Here is a 14,744-nt window from a genome sequence, read left to right as displayed (position 1 = left end):
CCCCCCCCGCTGTCTATGTGCATAGACAGTGGAGGGTCCCCCCCCCACTGTCTATGGTTTGTGTAGACGTCTTTCTTCGTAGCAATCTGACTCAGTGTAAGTCTGATTAAAGAATACCATTAGTCCGCATTAAGTTTTGTAATGTTTAACATATTTCTTGTGTACATGTATTGTTTTTGCTGGTGACAGAATACATGGTATGAATCATTATACAAATTTACATATCACATGAAAAAGTTACTAGATGCTTATGTCTTGAACTCTTGCCCAATCAATGCTGTGGCTTCACAAGGTATGAAGCTTCTAACATTTGGTTTTTTCCCATAATGCCTCATCTCTGAGTACTTGAGACTAAGCCAGGTTTGCCAAACGTTATAACTCTTATTTCAAGGAGCTTGCACAATGCAGGATTAGTGACTTTTCTGCTCCCAAGGCAAAAAAAAAAAATTGTCTGTTCTGATAACATGGCCTCAGAAAATAGGGTAGGTAGGTCGGGGATCTTATTTTATCTTTTTAATTGTTTTTATTTTTGAAAAATATTGCTTCGACCCAAAAACAAACAAAATGTCGGTCAGACTACCCTTTCTGTGATAGTTTGATGAAATATGTAGACATGACTGCGAAAAGAAAATAGATGTGCATGAAGGTCAAGAAGACAAAGAATTTCTTATCTTTTTGTTTTCAATGTTTTAAAAATGTTTAGGATCGGCGGCTTAAAGAAAAGGGTTGGTTGAGTTATCAGAAACACACATTTTTTTTTTTGCCGAATAAGAAATGCAGCTATCAGTAAGATAAAATCAGTCACACCTTTGTGAAACAGAGCACAGATGAATTTTTCTTTTTAAAATATTGCTGCAATCAAATGGAAAGTAGTTAAATTCCTTATATCTTCTTTTTTTAAGAGTAGAGATATACTGGGACCATTAATTTCTAATCCTTACAGCAACATAAACAAAGTCTAAATAGATAACAGACATCATAAAATAAATTTTACACTTTCTTATCATGGTTTACCATTATACTGTACTCAAAACAAATGTTGAATGTATTAAAACTTGTACTTAAGTTAAAGTAATAAATCTGTTTTTTCTAAATTTACTATAATTTAGTGTGATATGATCTTAGGGAAAGGGATTTTTAGATCTACATAATAGTTCTACATCAGTGACTGGGTCAACTTTCTTATACTCTGTTTGGACTCAAAGTTTACATTTGACTTAACAAATATTTCCATCAGGATAAAGGGTCCTGAATACATTTAGTTGTATATAATAATATACTCTATACTGTACATGTATATACTTATCATATCATGCACAAGCCATTAGAACAAAAAAATATGGAATATACATGTATACTCTGGTTGGTCTATGTCACTGGCTCTGCCGTGTTCGAAATATTACAATGTACTCAAAATGTTCAAAATTACCATTACTTTCCCCGATTTTTCTATGATATCACTGGCGCTGGTGTATATTATTCCTCAATATCTTTCTTCATTAAGCCGGAAAATACTTGTGACCTAAGGGTTGTGACTACGAGTCTATCGACCCGTATTGACAAAGCCCCTTAGGTCACTTGTATTTTCCTTGGTGGAATGGAGAAAAATATTGGGGAATAACATCTAACTGCCCACATGCAAAAATGCAAGTTTTTATACCCTGATCCTTGTACCAATGCAAGTTTTTATACCCTGATCCTTGTATCAATGCAAGTTTTTATACCCTGATCCTTGTACCAATGCAAGTTTTTTTTCTCTGATCCTTGTACCAATGCAAGTTTTTATACCCTGATCCTTGTACATCAGGACATCTTGTGCCTACTTCATTGGTTCTGTGGCACTTAATACGTGTATAATGAGACAAAATGTTCCAAATCACCAACATTTTTCATGAATTTTCAAATTATAAGTGTAATATTTCCTCATATCTGTCTTCATTGTTAACTGGAAAATACTTTTTGACAATGAATCACTAGACTTGTAGTGACAGGGCCCTTTAGCTCACTTGTATTTTCCTTGGCTGAAAGAAGAAAAATACTGGGTAATAATATACTGTAATACTAATAGTACATGTATATATAGTTGGACTGCACATTGCATTCAGAATCAGAGCACTATTTTAAAAATCATAACTCATTTCATGCTGCATATTATACATGTATATATGCATTGTACTGTTTCAGTTAGTTTCCTGTGAACACTAGCAGTATCCTAAAACTATTCTTGTAGAATTGTTATGTATATTACAATTTGCAAAGTGAAAATATTAACACATCCAGCATTTTATTTGCATAGACTTCCAGTCTGAGTGTACATTGTAGATTTGCAGAGACTTCCACTGTTCTATGTTCCTACCATCTTTGATAACTATGTACAAGATGATTACAAATTACAATTTTTACCATGTACATGTATAATGTACAAATTATAATTTATATGACCAGGACACTGCTTTATCAGGACACCGACATATTTATATCTACAAATTGTATTTTTTAAGTTTGTGTCTTCCTTTACTTGCCGTAACTAAGGGTGCCATGGCCATATGTAAAACGTTCCAGCTCAGTTATGACAGTATCATGGTGTTTTGAATATTCATTAACCACAGACCTCCGCAAGAACAGAGCTGAATAATGATGTGTATGGTGCATATAATGATATACACTACAGATACAAATTGTTTTCCACATCAACAAGCATGCCATGGATATAGTACACGCTCATTCCCGGCATCTTCTCTATTTTGTTTTCATAAGATAGTTTGAAGAAAGACTTGTTGTCATGGATACAACACTAAATCATAGGTGGAAAGGTGCATGTATTTTGTTTCACGAAATTACACACAAAAACACCCGAGGCGGAGGTCAATATTTGCAACAGGCAAGTGCTTTGAGATGCTCTAATTTCGAAATGCGGAGTTCTGTCAGATGATACATGTACATTGTACGGTCGTATCCCTGAAGACACAAAGATATAGCTTTTAAGTCTTCTCCAAGAAATTTAAGTTTTCTGGTTCTATTAGCTTTAATTTCAAATAATGCAACAGGGAGTTGTATGTATTCAAACGTGGATAAGAACGATGCTTGAAACTGTCAATTACCATGGACTTCCCTTACATTCACCTTGTCACAAACTACTCAATGTCAGAATACTGTATCAAACTCCCTGATAAAGCCCAGAGGTATGAAACTAGTCGAAGATTCAAGCTTTTTTTTTTACTGTGTTGCTGAGAATACCACAAACTGACTTGGCTACAAAACTCAAGGGACACAGAATTACAAAAATCAATGTTTCACATTATAATTCCCATTCTGTAAGCTACATGTACCTACCATCAAGATTTACTACTCTGGCAATTGATGTCTCAGTTTACAAAAATAAACACAAACTAAAGCCCTGTCCATATTTGATCTGGATCCAATCTGAATTAAACCGATCCAGATACTTTTGAATCTGCATCAAATCCACTTTCTGTCTACACTAAACGATGGAGTCGATTCAAATTACATTAGCGTACCTGTCCACACATGTACCAGCTTCTGAATAATGATGCGAAAATACAATCTACATGTCGCTAATGACAAAATGAAAACCAAGTAATTATAATCTGTACACTACACTATACAGGAAAAGATACATGTACATGTATACGATGCAATTTGGTGGGCAACGCACTTTTATCTTTAAGGAATTTGTCGCATACAACTAATTTAAATTGCTCAATGTATGTATGAACATAATCACAGGGCCTAGTGATTTCACCAGGTGTGTCACAAGGAATCTGACATTGGATTTTCTGCAATTTGTCACATGTTGCTTCTCAGCACTCAGTCATACATGTAGCTGCTAGCCTCATTGCATTCAATGGTTTGCTCACCAAATTGCCTTGTGCATCGTAGTTTTGACTATAGATACAATGTACATGCACATACACATGTAATGTTGTATATTTCTACATGTGATATCCATGTTTGAAAGAGCATACATTTTGTATGAAGAACTGTGTGTCAACACCTGAACTTACTATAACATGATGCAACCAGACTTAAACTGAATGCCTCCCGTGAGGGCAAAACCATAGATATTTAGGCCTACCCACATTGTTGGAATGCAAAATTCTGAGCTATAGCTATCATACATGATGTACCCCTTAATTGGAAAATTGATTATTTGAAACTCTATGAAATTTGAAGCTTCCATACTTACATATTGCCTAATCATTAAAATATCATTATTGATGTAAATTAACCATTTAGCTTATGTTACATCAAGCTTTAAATAACACATGCACTTCTTTACCATCAATACATGTATGTACTAAATTATCTGAAATTTGAAGTTTTCATTCCGAAGTTTTCATTACCGAAAATCTTTAATTATGCACATTACTAAAAAACTATGCTAAAAGGCTTTATCGATATGTGTGCTTTGTTATGATTGATGTATGTCAAATTATAATGAATTTGAAGTGTGCATTTTTAAAGATATAGCTTAATTACTGAAAATCAATTAATCATTCAAATTGCTCATCAAAACAAAAAAGCTATATCAACAAACTGCATAGGACATGTGCGCATTATTATACATGTAGTTGACGTATGATCCAAATTATATAAAATTTGATACTTGCATAAGTAACTTTAAAAGATATAGCCTAATTACCGAAAATCATTAATTATGCAAATAATTCATTCAAGCTGTAAGCTGAATCAACAATTTTACAGGACATACATGCTTTGTTATGCCTGGTTAACATATGTACCAAATTACATTGAATTTGAAGTATGCATTTCAAAAATTATGGTTAATTACTAAAAACCATTACTGTAATTTCGTAACAGTATCAAGTATCAACACAGTATCAAGCAAGATACACAGGCGCCGTTACACAATGTTTCATGCTGTTGCAATCATCAGACAAAAATATCAAATATCAAATATAGTACCTACATCAATATATGCAATATATACAATAGATGCAATCTGACAATAAATACATGTGGCTAACATCCATGTCTGAAAGCGATTTAATAATTTTATACAGCCTTTAATACTGGGGTTATACACATGAAGAATTGTGTCTGTCAGTCAACAAGTATTACATGCAACAGCTATAACACACACAGCCATGATTTCAACTGCCAGTCACACATGTACATGCATGTTACGATGTACATCAAGTACATGATGTACTATTACTAACACAAATTGGATATAACCAAACACAAAATGATTAAACAACAGGCTGATATCTCGGGAGTCCACCAGAGTTAATGTTCTCAAATAAATACAACATATCCTTATATTTGACGGGTATGATGAATGTTGATGAAAGTAAACTAAAAAAAAATAACTCTCTCATCAAACATTTTAATGAATTTTCTGTAAAGACATTGATTATATGAACTTAAAAATAAATCTCAATAAACTTTGTAATGAATTTTCTCGATGAAATCAAATTTTTGGTAAAATTACTTGTTTTTATAGCATTCTTTATGAGCTGATTACATGTACATGTATATACGTACAAGTACAGTACTTTTACATCAGTAGTTGATTATATCTTTGAAAGTCATATCAGCCAGGTCATACACATCCTCCACAAATCTTAAAGTGCAACCTTGACATGAATCATGTCATGATCACATCAAGGAATAGGTGACATGTAGTACAATTAGATATTATTCCCAAACATTTTTCTTCATTTAGCCTAGGAAAAATATGAGTGACCTAAGGGGCCTTGTCACTACAAGTCGCTTGACGAGTGGTGACAATCCTTTAAGTGAGGTCCTGAATATTTCCCAGCTGAATGAAGAAAATCTTGGGGAACAAAAAAAATTATACATCCTCAGACATAATGCATGTACAGAAAAAAATCAGGAAAAAAAATGTAGATAGGAAAAATAACGGTTATTTTGACTCACATTTCGAACACAGCAGAATTGATGACGTTAACAAACGTTGTCGTGACATACAGATGTGTGTTGTTGTGATGTAGAACGACCAGAGTATACATTCAATATTTTTTTTGCTGAACCTGGCCCATGCATGGTATAATGAATATTCTTCCCTATTACACCTTGATTACATACAACATGTACCTTATATAGTCCTAACCAAAGCACCATTATCAACCACTATCATCTACAATGTAGTTGTGTGATCTCCCTCACTGAACAACATCCATTGTAGGTTTAGCTAGTGTCTAAATTAAGTTAGCCGAAGGCTGGATTTCCACTGTAATAATTATATGATCACAAATTAATACTTATATGATAATCATCTTATCCATGACCTTGAACTCTTAAAATGTCAGTGTTATCGGTCATGGTGTATCATTTTATTTCACTTTGGTAACTATGCATGTACTAAGGTAAAAGTAGTACAGATTATAAATTGTAATTAGACGATGTTTGGAGATTATTCTCGATTTACATGGACTTCAACAGCTATTATCAAATCTGTTGACTCACACAAGCTTAAAATCATAAATACCTACAGGCAGGGATCTCAATTTATTGGATTACAGGCCCAGTTCACATTAGGGTTAACATTTAGGTAAGAAAATTCGTCTGCAGAGCTATAGAATACGTTGGTCCAGAAGTAAAGAATGATTGTATGTCATCCCATTGATACGATGTCTGTGAGAATCTGGGATTGGAATCCCTCTCCTTTCATGATGGCCTGATTCTCAGAAACTGAAATTGAATGTTACTGCCTACGTGCATCATAACAATAATGAATATTCAATTTCTTTGCTACACTCGTGGAAGTACATGTATGGCTGCAGAGAATACTACAAGAACTCGTGCAAATATCCAGAGTGCACCACACTTGCGTAGGCATCATGGTATTGTACGACCCTTAGCTTACAGGTATCTTCCAGCTGCATGAAGAAAAATACTGGAGAATAACATAATTATATCAGCGCCGTAAGCGCCAGTAATATCAAAGAAAAATCGGGGAAAGTAATGACAATTTTAAATGTTTTGACCAATATTTCGAACCCAGCAGAACCTGTGAAGTAGACATGTGCGGTTGTGACATACATGCGCCTTGTCGTGCTGTACAACGACCAGAATATATATTCCATATTTGTTGTTCTGAGTGGCTTGTGAATGGTAATTGGTATACATAATTCATTTTACCTATGTACAATGTAATTGAAATCATGACTAATTGAGGAGGGAATTCCTAGTATTTCAAACAACCTAGATGCAAGTTACATATTTCATTTTAGTATTTATATGATCATATTTTTTTAAAATCACAATGTGTGTGTGTGTGTGTGGGGGGGGGGGTGGGTGGGGGAAGGAGAAGGTGCATTCAACTACTGTCAGTACTGGTTTATACAAATTATAGAAATCCATGATCTGTGGTACATGTATATATTTTCAGTAGAAAACACAACTGAGATCAATAGATACATAAGGAGACATCTATGTATTCCTGACACTGATGGTACCATAAATGTTTCAAAACCCTGTATCAGGTGACAACCATCTTTGTTTCCATTTTGTCCAATATATAGTGAACCTGCCAATTGCCTTCTATTGATCATTGTTGTGCTATCTCATCTTTCAAAACTCGATTCTGCAGCTGTAGCCATGTTGAATACGCACAGAGTAACTAATGCACCTCATCCATCTTTAAGGATATTTTAGAAAGCATATATGCTATTGTAACGATCATTCTTAAGAAAACCACTCAGCATTCAATTTTTTATAAGTGCTTGTTTGTTTAAAGGAAAATAAGCTGCTAAATATGGATGTACTGATCCGGAGTGATGAAAATTATTATTGTGTATGCAAGCCCACAGTTTAACACTGCACTCCAAAAATGTTGGAATAACGTCTTCAAATTTTTTGAACAAATTAATATATTTTGTAAGTACATGTACACATATGATATGAGATACTGACTTTCAAGTACATTGAAAATTTTAGTTTAGTTATTTTCTTAAATAATAGTCTCTATGGCCAGATCAGTAAAAGATTATGTCACTGACGTACATGTAGAGGGTGGCCATTTTTATTATTTTATAAGTTTCTGATGTTCTCACCAAATATTTCTTTAATTCAACAGAATAATATCAATATAAATCAACTTTTTGGTCAGATCTGAGATGTAAAAATAATTATAACATTATCAATGGTAAGATGACAACACAATAAGTGTGTATTTGGGCAAAAATGATAATTTATATAAATTAACTATAGTATAAGTCTAAGATACACTGTACATCATGTTATTCAGTCCTATCTGGCTTTTAAACAGAGTGGTATGGTAGCTGATAGCGTGGCACGACTACCTTATTTATAATAAGAAAATTTCAATGCAAAGTGCAATTTAGTAAGAGTTCACTACACTGACTATAAAATGACATGGCTTTCACTTAAATGTTTCAACTAATTTCCTGTAAAGGTCAACAAGATAACTGACAAATTTACAGAGTAAAATTCAAGGCCAGATATTGGTAAACTGTCATCATCGCATTGGCAATAATAGGGTGTTTCAATGTGTACATGTACACATACATGTATGTTGCTCTACAGTATCATTTATATCTTGATATGAAAATGATGACAGTCCCATACATTATATATATCTTATGTGGCTTTAGTCTTGCTGCTAGACGTTCGGGCTTTCTTTCGATGCTATAACTATAAGCGAACGAAGTTCGCATGTGAGGGCCTGCCCGAACAGTCCAGCGAATGTCATTTTCAGACCGGACATTCCATTGAGATTACATTGAGCGGTGGGTTGGGCCATCTATGCATATATATACTTTAATATATTCAATAACCTATGACCTCGGGGAATCTCTGCATGCAAGTGTTGACAAACACATTTACGTCATTACTATGGCTTATCGGTTTATGGTAATTGTGAGTTTGATGAGTGTGTAGACGTTGTCATTCACACATTTCAGTTAACGCATTGGTGGTTATTTATACAAGCCCCTCCTTAAGATGAATATGCATGAAAATTTAGCTATTGTCCTCTGTTTGTGCTTGTCGCTAATACGGTTCTCTGATTGGCAGTTTTTTATATCCTGATGACATTCGCTAGACCTCGGATGTTCCATCCTCGATAGCGTTGTTCGGCTGTGTGTCGTATTTTATCGGAAGAACATCCGAGGGCTAGCTGATAGACTAATGTGGCTTTTACTGAGTAGTGAGTTCCACCCTCTGATTTCATGACAACAATGAAATATACATGTAATTTTAAAGGCCAGGGTTTCAATCCCGTGTTCTTGCATTAGTGTTACTGCTAGGACTCTGGTAATCGAGGCTTCGGTTTACTAAGATAGGTGCACGCTAATTTACTAAATCTATTCTTCTTCAACGTGGTAGATTACACAAGTGGGTGATAGTGGTTCCTCTGTTGTGCAATTCTAATCACCCTGTGATCAAAATTGTGTAAAACATTGGAAGTCCAAAAACAGTACACTTAAAAGTTCATAGAATTTAGTCAATACAACTCTGCGAATGCCTCTCTACTGAGACTATAATTAAACCAATATCCATTCAATAGATTATCACTATTGTATCAACATGTCGTGACAATAGTTTTAGTTTATGTCTATCTTATTAAACTGAAGGCTCAATTACCATAAACCTGAAGGTTCAATTACCAAAGTAATATCTTATCAGAGGAGTGATAAGGATTACATAGGATTATACTTTTGTTCTGGACTAACATTTTCTAAAGCTCTGCCTGACAACTGTTTTTCACACCTAGATTTTAATCTTAATTTGAACTTGGACCTTAAATAAAACTCCATTAGCAGCAACCAGAACATTTTTTTTTTAAAACTGTTTTGTTATTACATGTAAATATAATTGACTTTCATGTACACCCTAAACAGTATTGCATTACATGTACCTGTAAGTAAACAATTTTGTGTACATGTAGATTAACTAGTCTACATATGGGGGGGGGGGGGGGGGGGGGTTAATGTCAAATTATTAATGAATACAGCTCAAGGAATTTTACAAATTAAAACAAAATTAGTTTAAAAAATATATTGCAGAAAAAAATTACAGAACTTGGATTTTCTTGTGACTGAATACAAATATGTAGGATATGAGAATGCCAAGTGTTGTTGTATCAAAAGAATTACTATGTAATGCATGTATTAGTGGTATACCAATATTGGCTTAGTTAGAGGATACATTGAACATAAATTCGTGTACTTTCCATGGAGATGTCAGAGTGAACATAAACTCATCTACTTTCCATGGAGATGTCACAGTGAACATCAACTCGTCTACTTTCCATGCAGATGTCACACTGAACATAAATTTGTGTACTTTCCATGCAGATGTCACACTGAACATAAATTTGTGTACTTTCCATGGAGATGTCACAGTGAACATAAATTTGTGTACTTTCCATGCAGATGTCACACTGAACATAAATTTGTGTACTTTCCATGCAGATGTCACACTGAACATAAATTTGTGTACTTTCCATGGAGATGTCACAGTGAACATCAACTTGTGTACTTTCCATGCAGATGTCTCACTGAACATAAATTTGTGTACTTTCCATGGAGATGTCATTTTGAAAATAAACTCATCTACTTTCCATGGAGATGTCAGAGTGAACATCAACTCGTCTACTTTCCATGGAGATGTCACAGTGAACATCAACTTGTGTACTTTCCATGGAGATGTCATTTTGAAAATAAACTTATGTACTTTCCATGGAGATGTCACAGTGAACTTCAATTCGTCTACTTTCCATGGAGATTGAAGTATTTTATTTTAATTATCTAGTGTTATTAAAATATTGTGTTTGACACATGACATGGTGATAATCTTGGATATCTGCTCAAGGGTTATTTTCATTTTTTTTTTTACTTTTTTTTTAAATATATTAAATAGCATCAAATGTATCTAATGGAATTTTGTTACAAATAATTGACATCAAGGTTTTATGTATGATACATGTATAAAACATATTTCACTTTTGACAAATACATGTGTCAATACTATACAGTTGTGTCTGTATGTGTGTATGTGTGTATGTGTCTGTGTTTACATATCTGTGTACATTGTATGTGTGGGTTTGAGGTCTAAGTATACAAATGTAGTTTTTTAATTCTACATTGAACTATTAATCCTACCCCTATATTGTAACTGTCTCAATCGTTTCACCCTACCCTTTGATCTCATGGTAACCTTAGACAATAAAAGTGAAAAAAAGTACTATTTCTCTCACAAAACTTAAGTAAATATTAACACTAAACCCTTGACAACTGACATGTACATTTGTACTGTATACCATTACTTGACTCTAGTTCAGACTAAACCATTTTGGTGGTCCTCGCCAGATGTATTCCCATGATAATTTTTCATGAGGGGAACATCGCCTTTACCAGCAAAGTACAATTCTTCCACTTTCTTATCAATCCTTATCAGCTCATTACCATAACTAAGTGTTTTCTTTTTGTAATTACATCTGATAAGCCTGAGTAGTTGCTGGTCAAGACTGAAATGCTGTCGACTGAATGTGTGCAAGTACTAGTGAGTGTGTTACTCCGCCGCGAGGCACAACTGGCTTGGGTGAAAGGTCACGATTTGGCTTGGGTGAAAGGTCGCGATCCGATCGCGATCCTAACATTAGGATACATCGTGCACCGTACATTGATGATGTTACATGTGGTATATGGACATCAGATATGGGAATTTGCTATTTAAGTATCTCTGTGCTTAATCTTTCAAAAAATTATTTAACTAACTATGGAACGAGAAAAACTTTAGTTCCGAGTGCAAGGTTACTTTCAAGGAGTGAATCGTTTGAGTCAAGGGATGTTATCAGCTGTTACAACTTTTATAATCCTATTACAGTTGACATTGCAAACAGATTTTGAGATTGTCAACAACCTGACTTGCCTATTGATGAACTCTGGTTATCCGTAGTTTGGTTTTACTGAGGCGTTTCTGACATGTTGAAATGTACACATTTTTATTCTATTGTATCTGGTGAATAAAATCAATTCAATTTGATATACCCCAGCACAGGAGAGACGTGTACATGTAATTACTAGTCAGGGCAGGACCTTTAGAGCAGTTTCTTTGTAACATTTCAATAATTTTTGTATTTCAATTCAACTACATACACCACACTGCAAGGTGTCAGATAACATTTTCCAGGAGAACGGCTTGTAGGGCAGAGTTCGAAAAGAGAAACATACTAATACTATGAACAACATGTTGTACGGTGCATGCATTTCCGGGTTTTGCATGTCGACTACGTGACTCTAGTCTAGACATCACGAAATATCTAAAAATGCATGTTTGACATCTTCATTCTGCAATAAAATGGTAGTTACTCTTCAGAAGTGAATCTTGCTTACGGGCGTAACAGGTGTTACTTATAAGCAATCTATGCGTAATGTGCAATGTATACTATACATGATGTACATTGATTGTGCAAATGCCAAATGTACGTAGAAAACTAGAATTACAATAATAAGGTACACGACATATCGGCAGAGATGCGCCTCACTATTACACACAGGCATGTAACCTACTGATAAAAATTACCCGTTGCGCAGCAACAAAATACCACAAAAAGTACACTGGCACAGCGTTTCTTTTACAACTAGGTTGCATTGCCCACTGTCAGTGTCATCATTTCGTCAATTAGAACGAAAATGGCGATGTTCAAGCAGATGAGGTCGTACCTACGTATAGCAAACCATTCCTTCTGTGAACGAGAAAGTGTTATTTATCTTAACAGAAACTACAATATTATAAAATCTTACCTCCAGCAGAAAAATTGCCTCGCTACCCGTGTCGTTTTGCCACAATTCAAATTCTTCGAGAAGCAAAGAGCAAGCAGTTGTTTCCTTGCACGCCGCCATCTTTGATTTTAATTGACAACAGGTCTGCGCATGCGATATATAACCTACGTCGCAAAACAAAACTGTCGATTATAAAATCATATTTCTAGATAAGATTACTCGTACATATGATAAAAACGAAAAGAGTCGGAATTTAGGAGTTTGTGTTAATGATAGATTCATTACATCTGTGAAATTGTGGATAACAAGAAAAAATCAACTTTAGAGCTTATTATTATACTTATAAGAGTAAGCTTATGAGCTTAATGTTGCACTAGGTCCGGACTAATACTAATTAAAGACTTCTATTCCCCCTAATATAAAACGTATAACCATGAAATGACGTCAACTAAATAAACAGAATCTGGATGTTTGGGTGTGATATACGCAATGCAGCTCGGAGGGGGGGGGGGTGACAAAACGATTCAATTTCTAAGGTATATATATAAATATATATGGCTGCCCATTACATTTTGAGCGTCACAAATCTGAAATGACGGTTTGTTTTCGGGTTTATTTATTTGTTTGTTTTTGTCTTATCGTTTTGTTTATGTTTTGTTTTGTTTTTCTGCATTTGTTTGTCTAAAACGGTATCCGGGAAGATTTCAATTTTCCGAAGATTGTAATATGTTGAATCGATTGGGTTTCCATTGATTTGCTGTCCTAAAAAGAGTATAAGCTTATATACAGCCTATCCTAAAATCCAGTTGTGTGAGATGTTTCTCTCCCTTTTCCACTAGTTACCAGATATAGATAGCTACCACTAGAGCAAAATCCTCAAACGACTGGACTGTAGACTGAGTAGGCGCTAACAACATAGTCTGGATACCAACGTGGTTTCTCAGTGTGAGTGAAGGTATAATATGGTAACGATACTGTATAGGACTTGGAGCTCAGACTACTGGCAACACATCTTATATAACTTTCCCATGTTGGTGAATACAAATGATTTCCTTGTATAGTATTAGTCTGAACTGGGTGTGGTTTGTTTGTGGCAGAGTTAACGTTGTCAAACAATTTACGTAACACCCACCCAAACCCCCAACCCCCAACCCTTCCCCAACACAAACTGCAATTCGAGTCCTGCAACACAGAAGTATCACAGACCCAAACAATCATTGCTATATGATCTGAGCTGGTAAAACCGCATTGGGGAATTGAAAACAAAAAAAAGACACTGACTATATTACACGTAAGTATTGATCAGATTTGAGTTATCATTATAGTATTTGGGTAAAAAGATAAAAAAAATTCTGGTTCAGCATAAAAACTCTCTCAGTGTGACGATATGGAGGTAGTCTCAGTTTCCTACCTTCATAGTGCGACGTGTAATATATAGAGATAGGTGTGAACAAATGAGAAGAAGTCATACAACGTTAAATCAGTACTCATGTAAAATGGTTGCTTTGTCTAATTGCCTGTTATGACAAAGTGTTGAAGGGGAGGAAGAGAAGGTGGCGAGAAGTTTTCATATTATGGTCACGTGTTGAGGAGGGGGAGTAGTCAGGTGTTGGTTATTATCTTGGGGCACAGGGTGATTGCAGAGTCTGGGTGATTAGATATTATACATACATGTACGTCCTTGTCAACAGCTCGAACTAATAAGGAAGTACTCCAATTTTCTATATTACCTGTCACAGCACTCGAGCTTCTTTAGTTTATAGTGAAAGACAGTCTTTCGTAGTGAAATAAATGACACGATGTTTGGTCACTAGATACGAGGGCTTAGCTATCACATCTGATATACAAACGCACTGAAGAAACTACACAGTCAAATAGTGTACGTAGTATGTACAGACACAGACAATATATTCTTGTCTGTGGTATGACTGTTGGGTATTAGCTTGTTCTTGTCAAAGTTGATAACCCAAGTCTGTGTACCACACG

General features: G+C 34.9%; 1 protein-coding gene across 1 annotated transcript in view; it reads right to left on the bottom strand.

Moving 5' to 3' along the window:
• Nucleotides 1–12,884, bottom strand: part of LOC144436793 (uncharacterized) — a 110,051-nt gene extending 97,167 nt beyond the window's left edge. The window contains exon 1 of the mRNA XM_078125655.1: nucleotides 12,780–12,884. Coding sequence (XP_077981781.1) covers nucleotides 12,780–12,878 — 99 coding nt within the window. The 5' untranslated portion in view covers nucleotides 12,879–12,884. The remainder of the gene's footprint in view (nucleotides 1–12,779) is intronic.
• Nucleotides 12,885–14,744: the final 1,860 nt, after the last annotated feature.

This window comes from Glandiceps talaboti, chromosome 6 (genome assembly GCF_964340395.1).
Source record: "Glandiceps talaboti chromosome 6, keGlaTala1.1, whole genome shotgun sequence".
In the NCBI taxonomy this organism is placed as follows: domain Eukaryota; kingdom Metazoa; phylum Hemichordata; class Enteropneusta; family Spengelidae; genus Glandiceps; species Glandiceps talaboti.
This window is presented reverse-complemented; position numbering and strand designations above follow the sequence as displayed.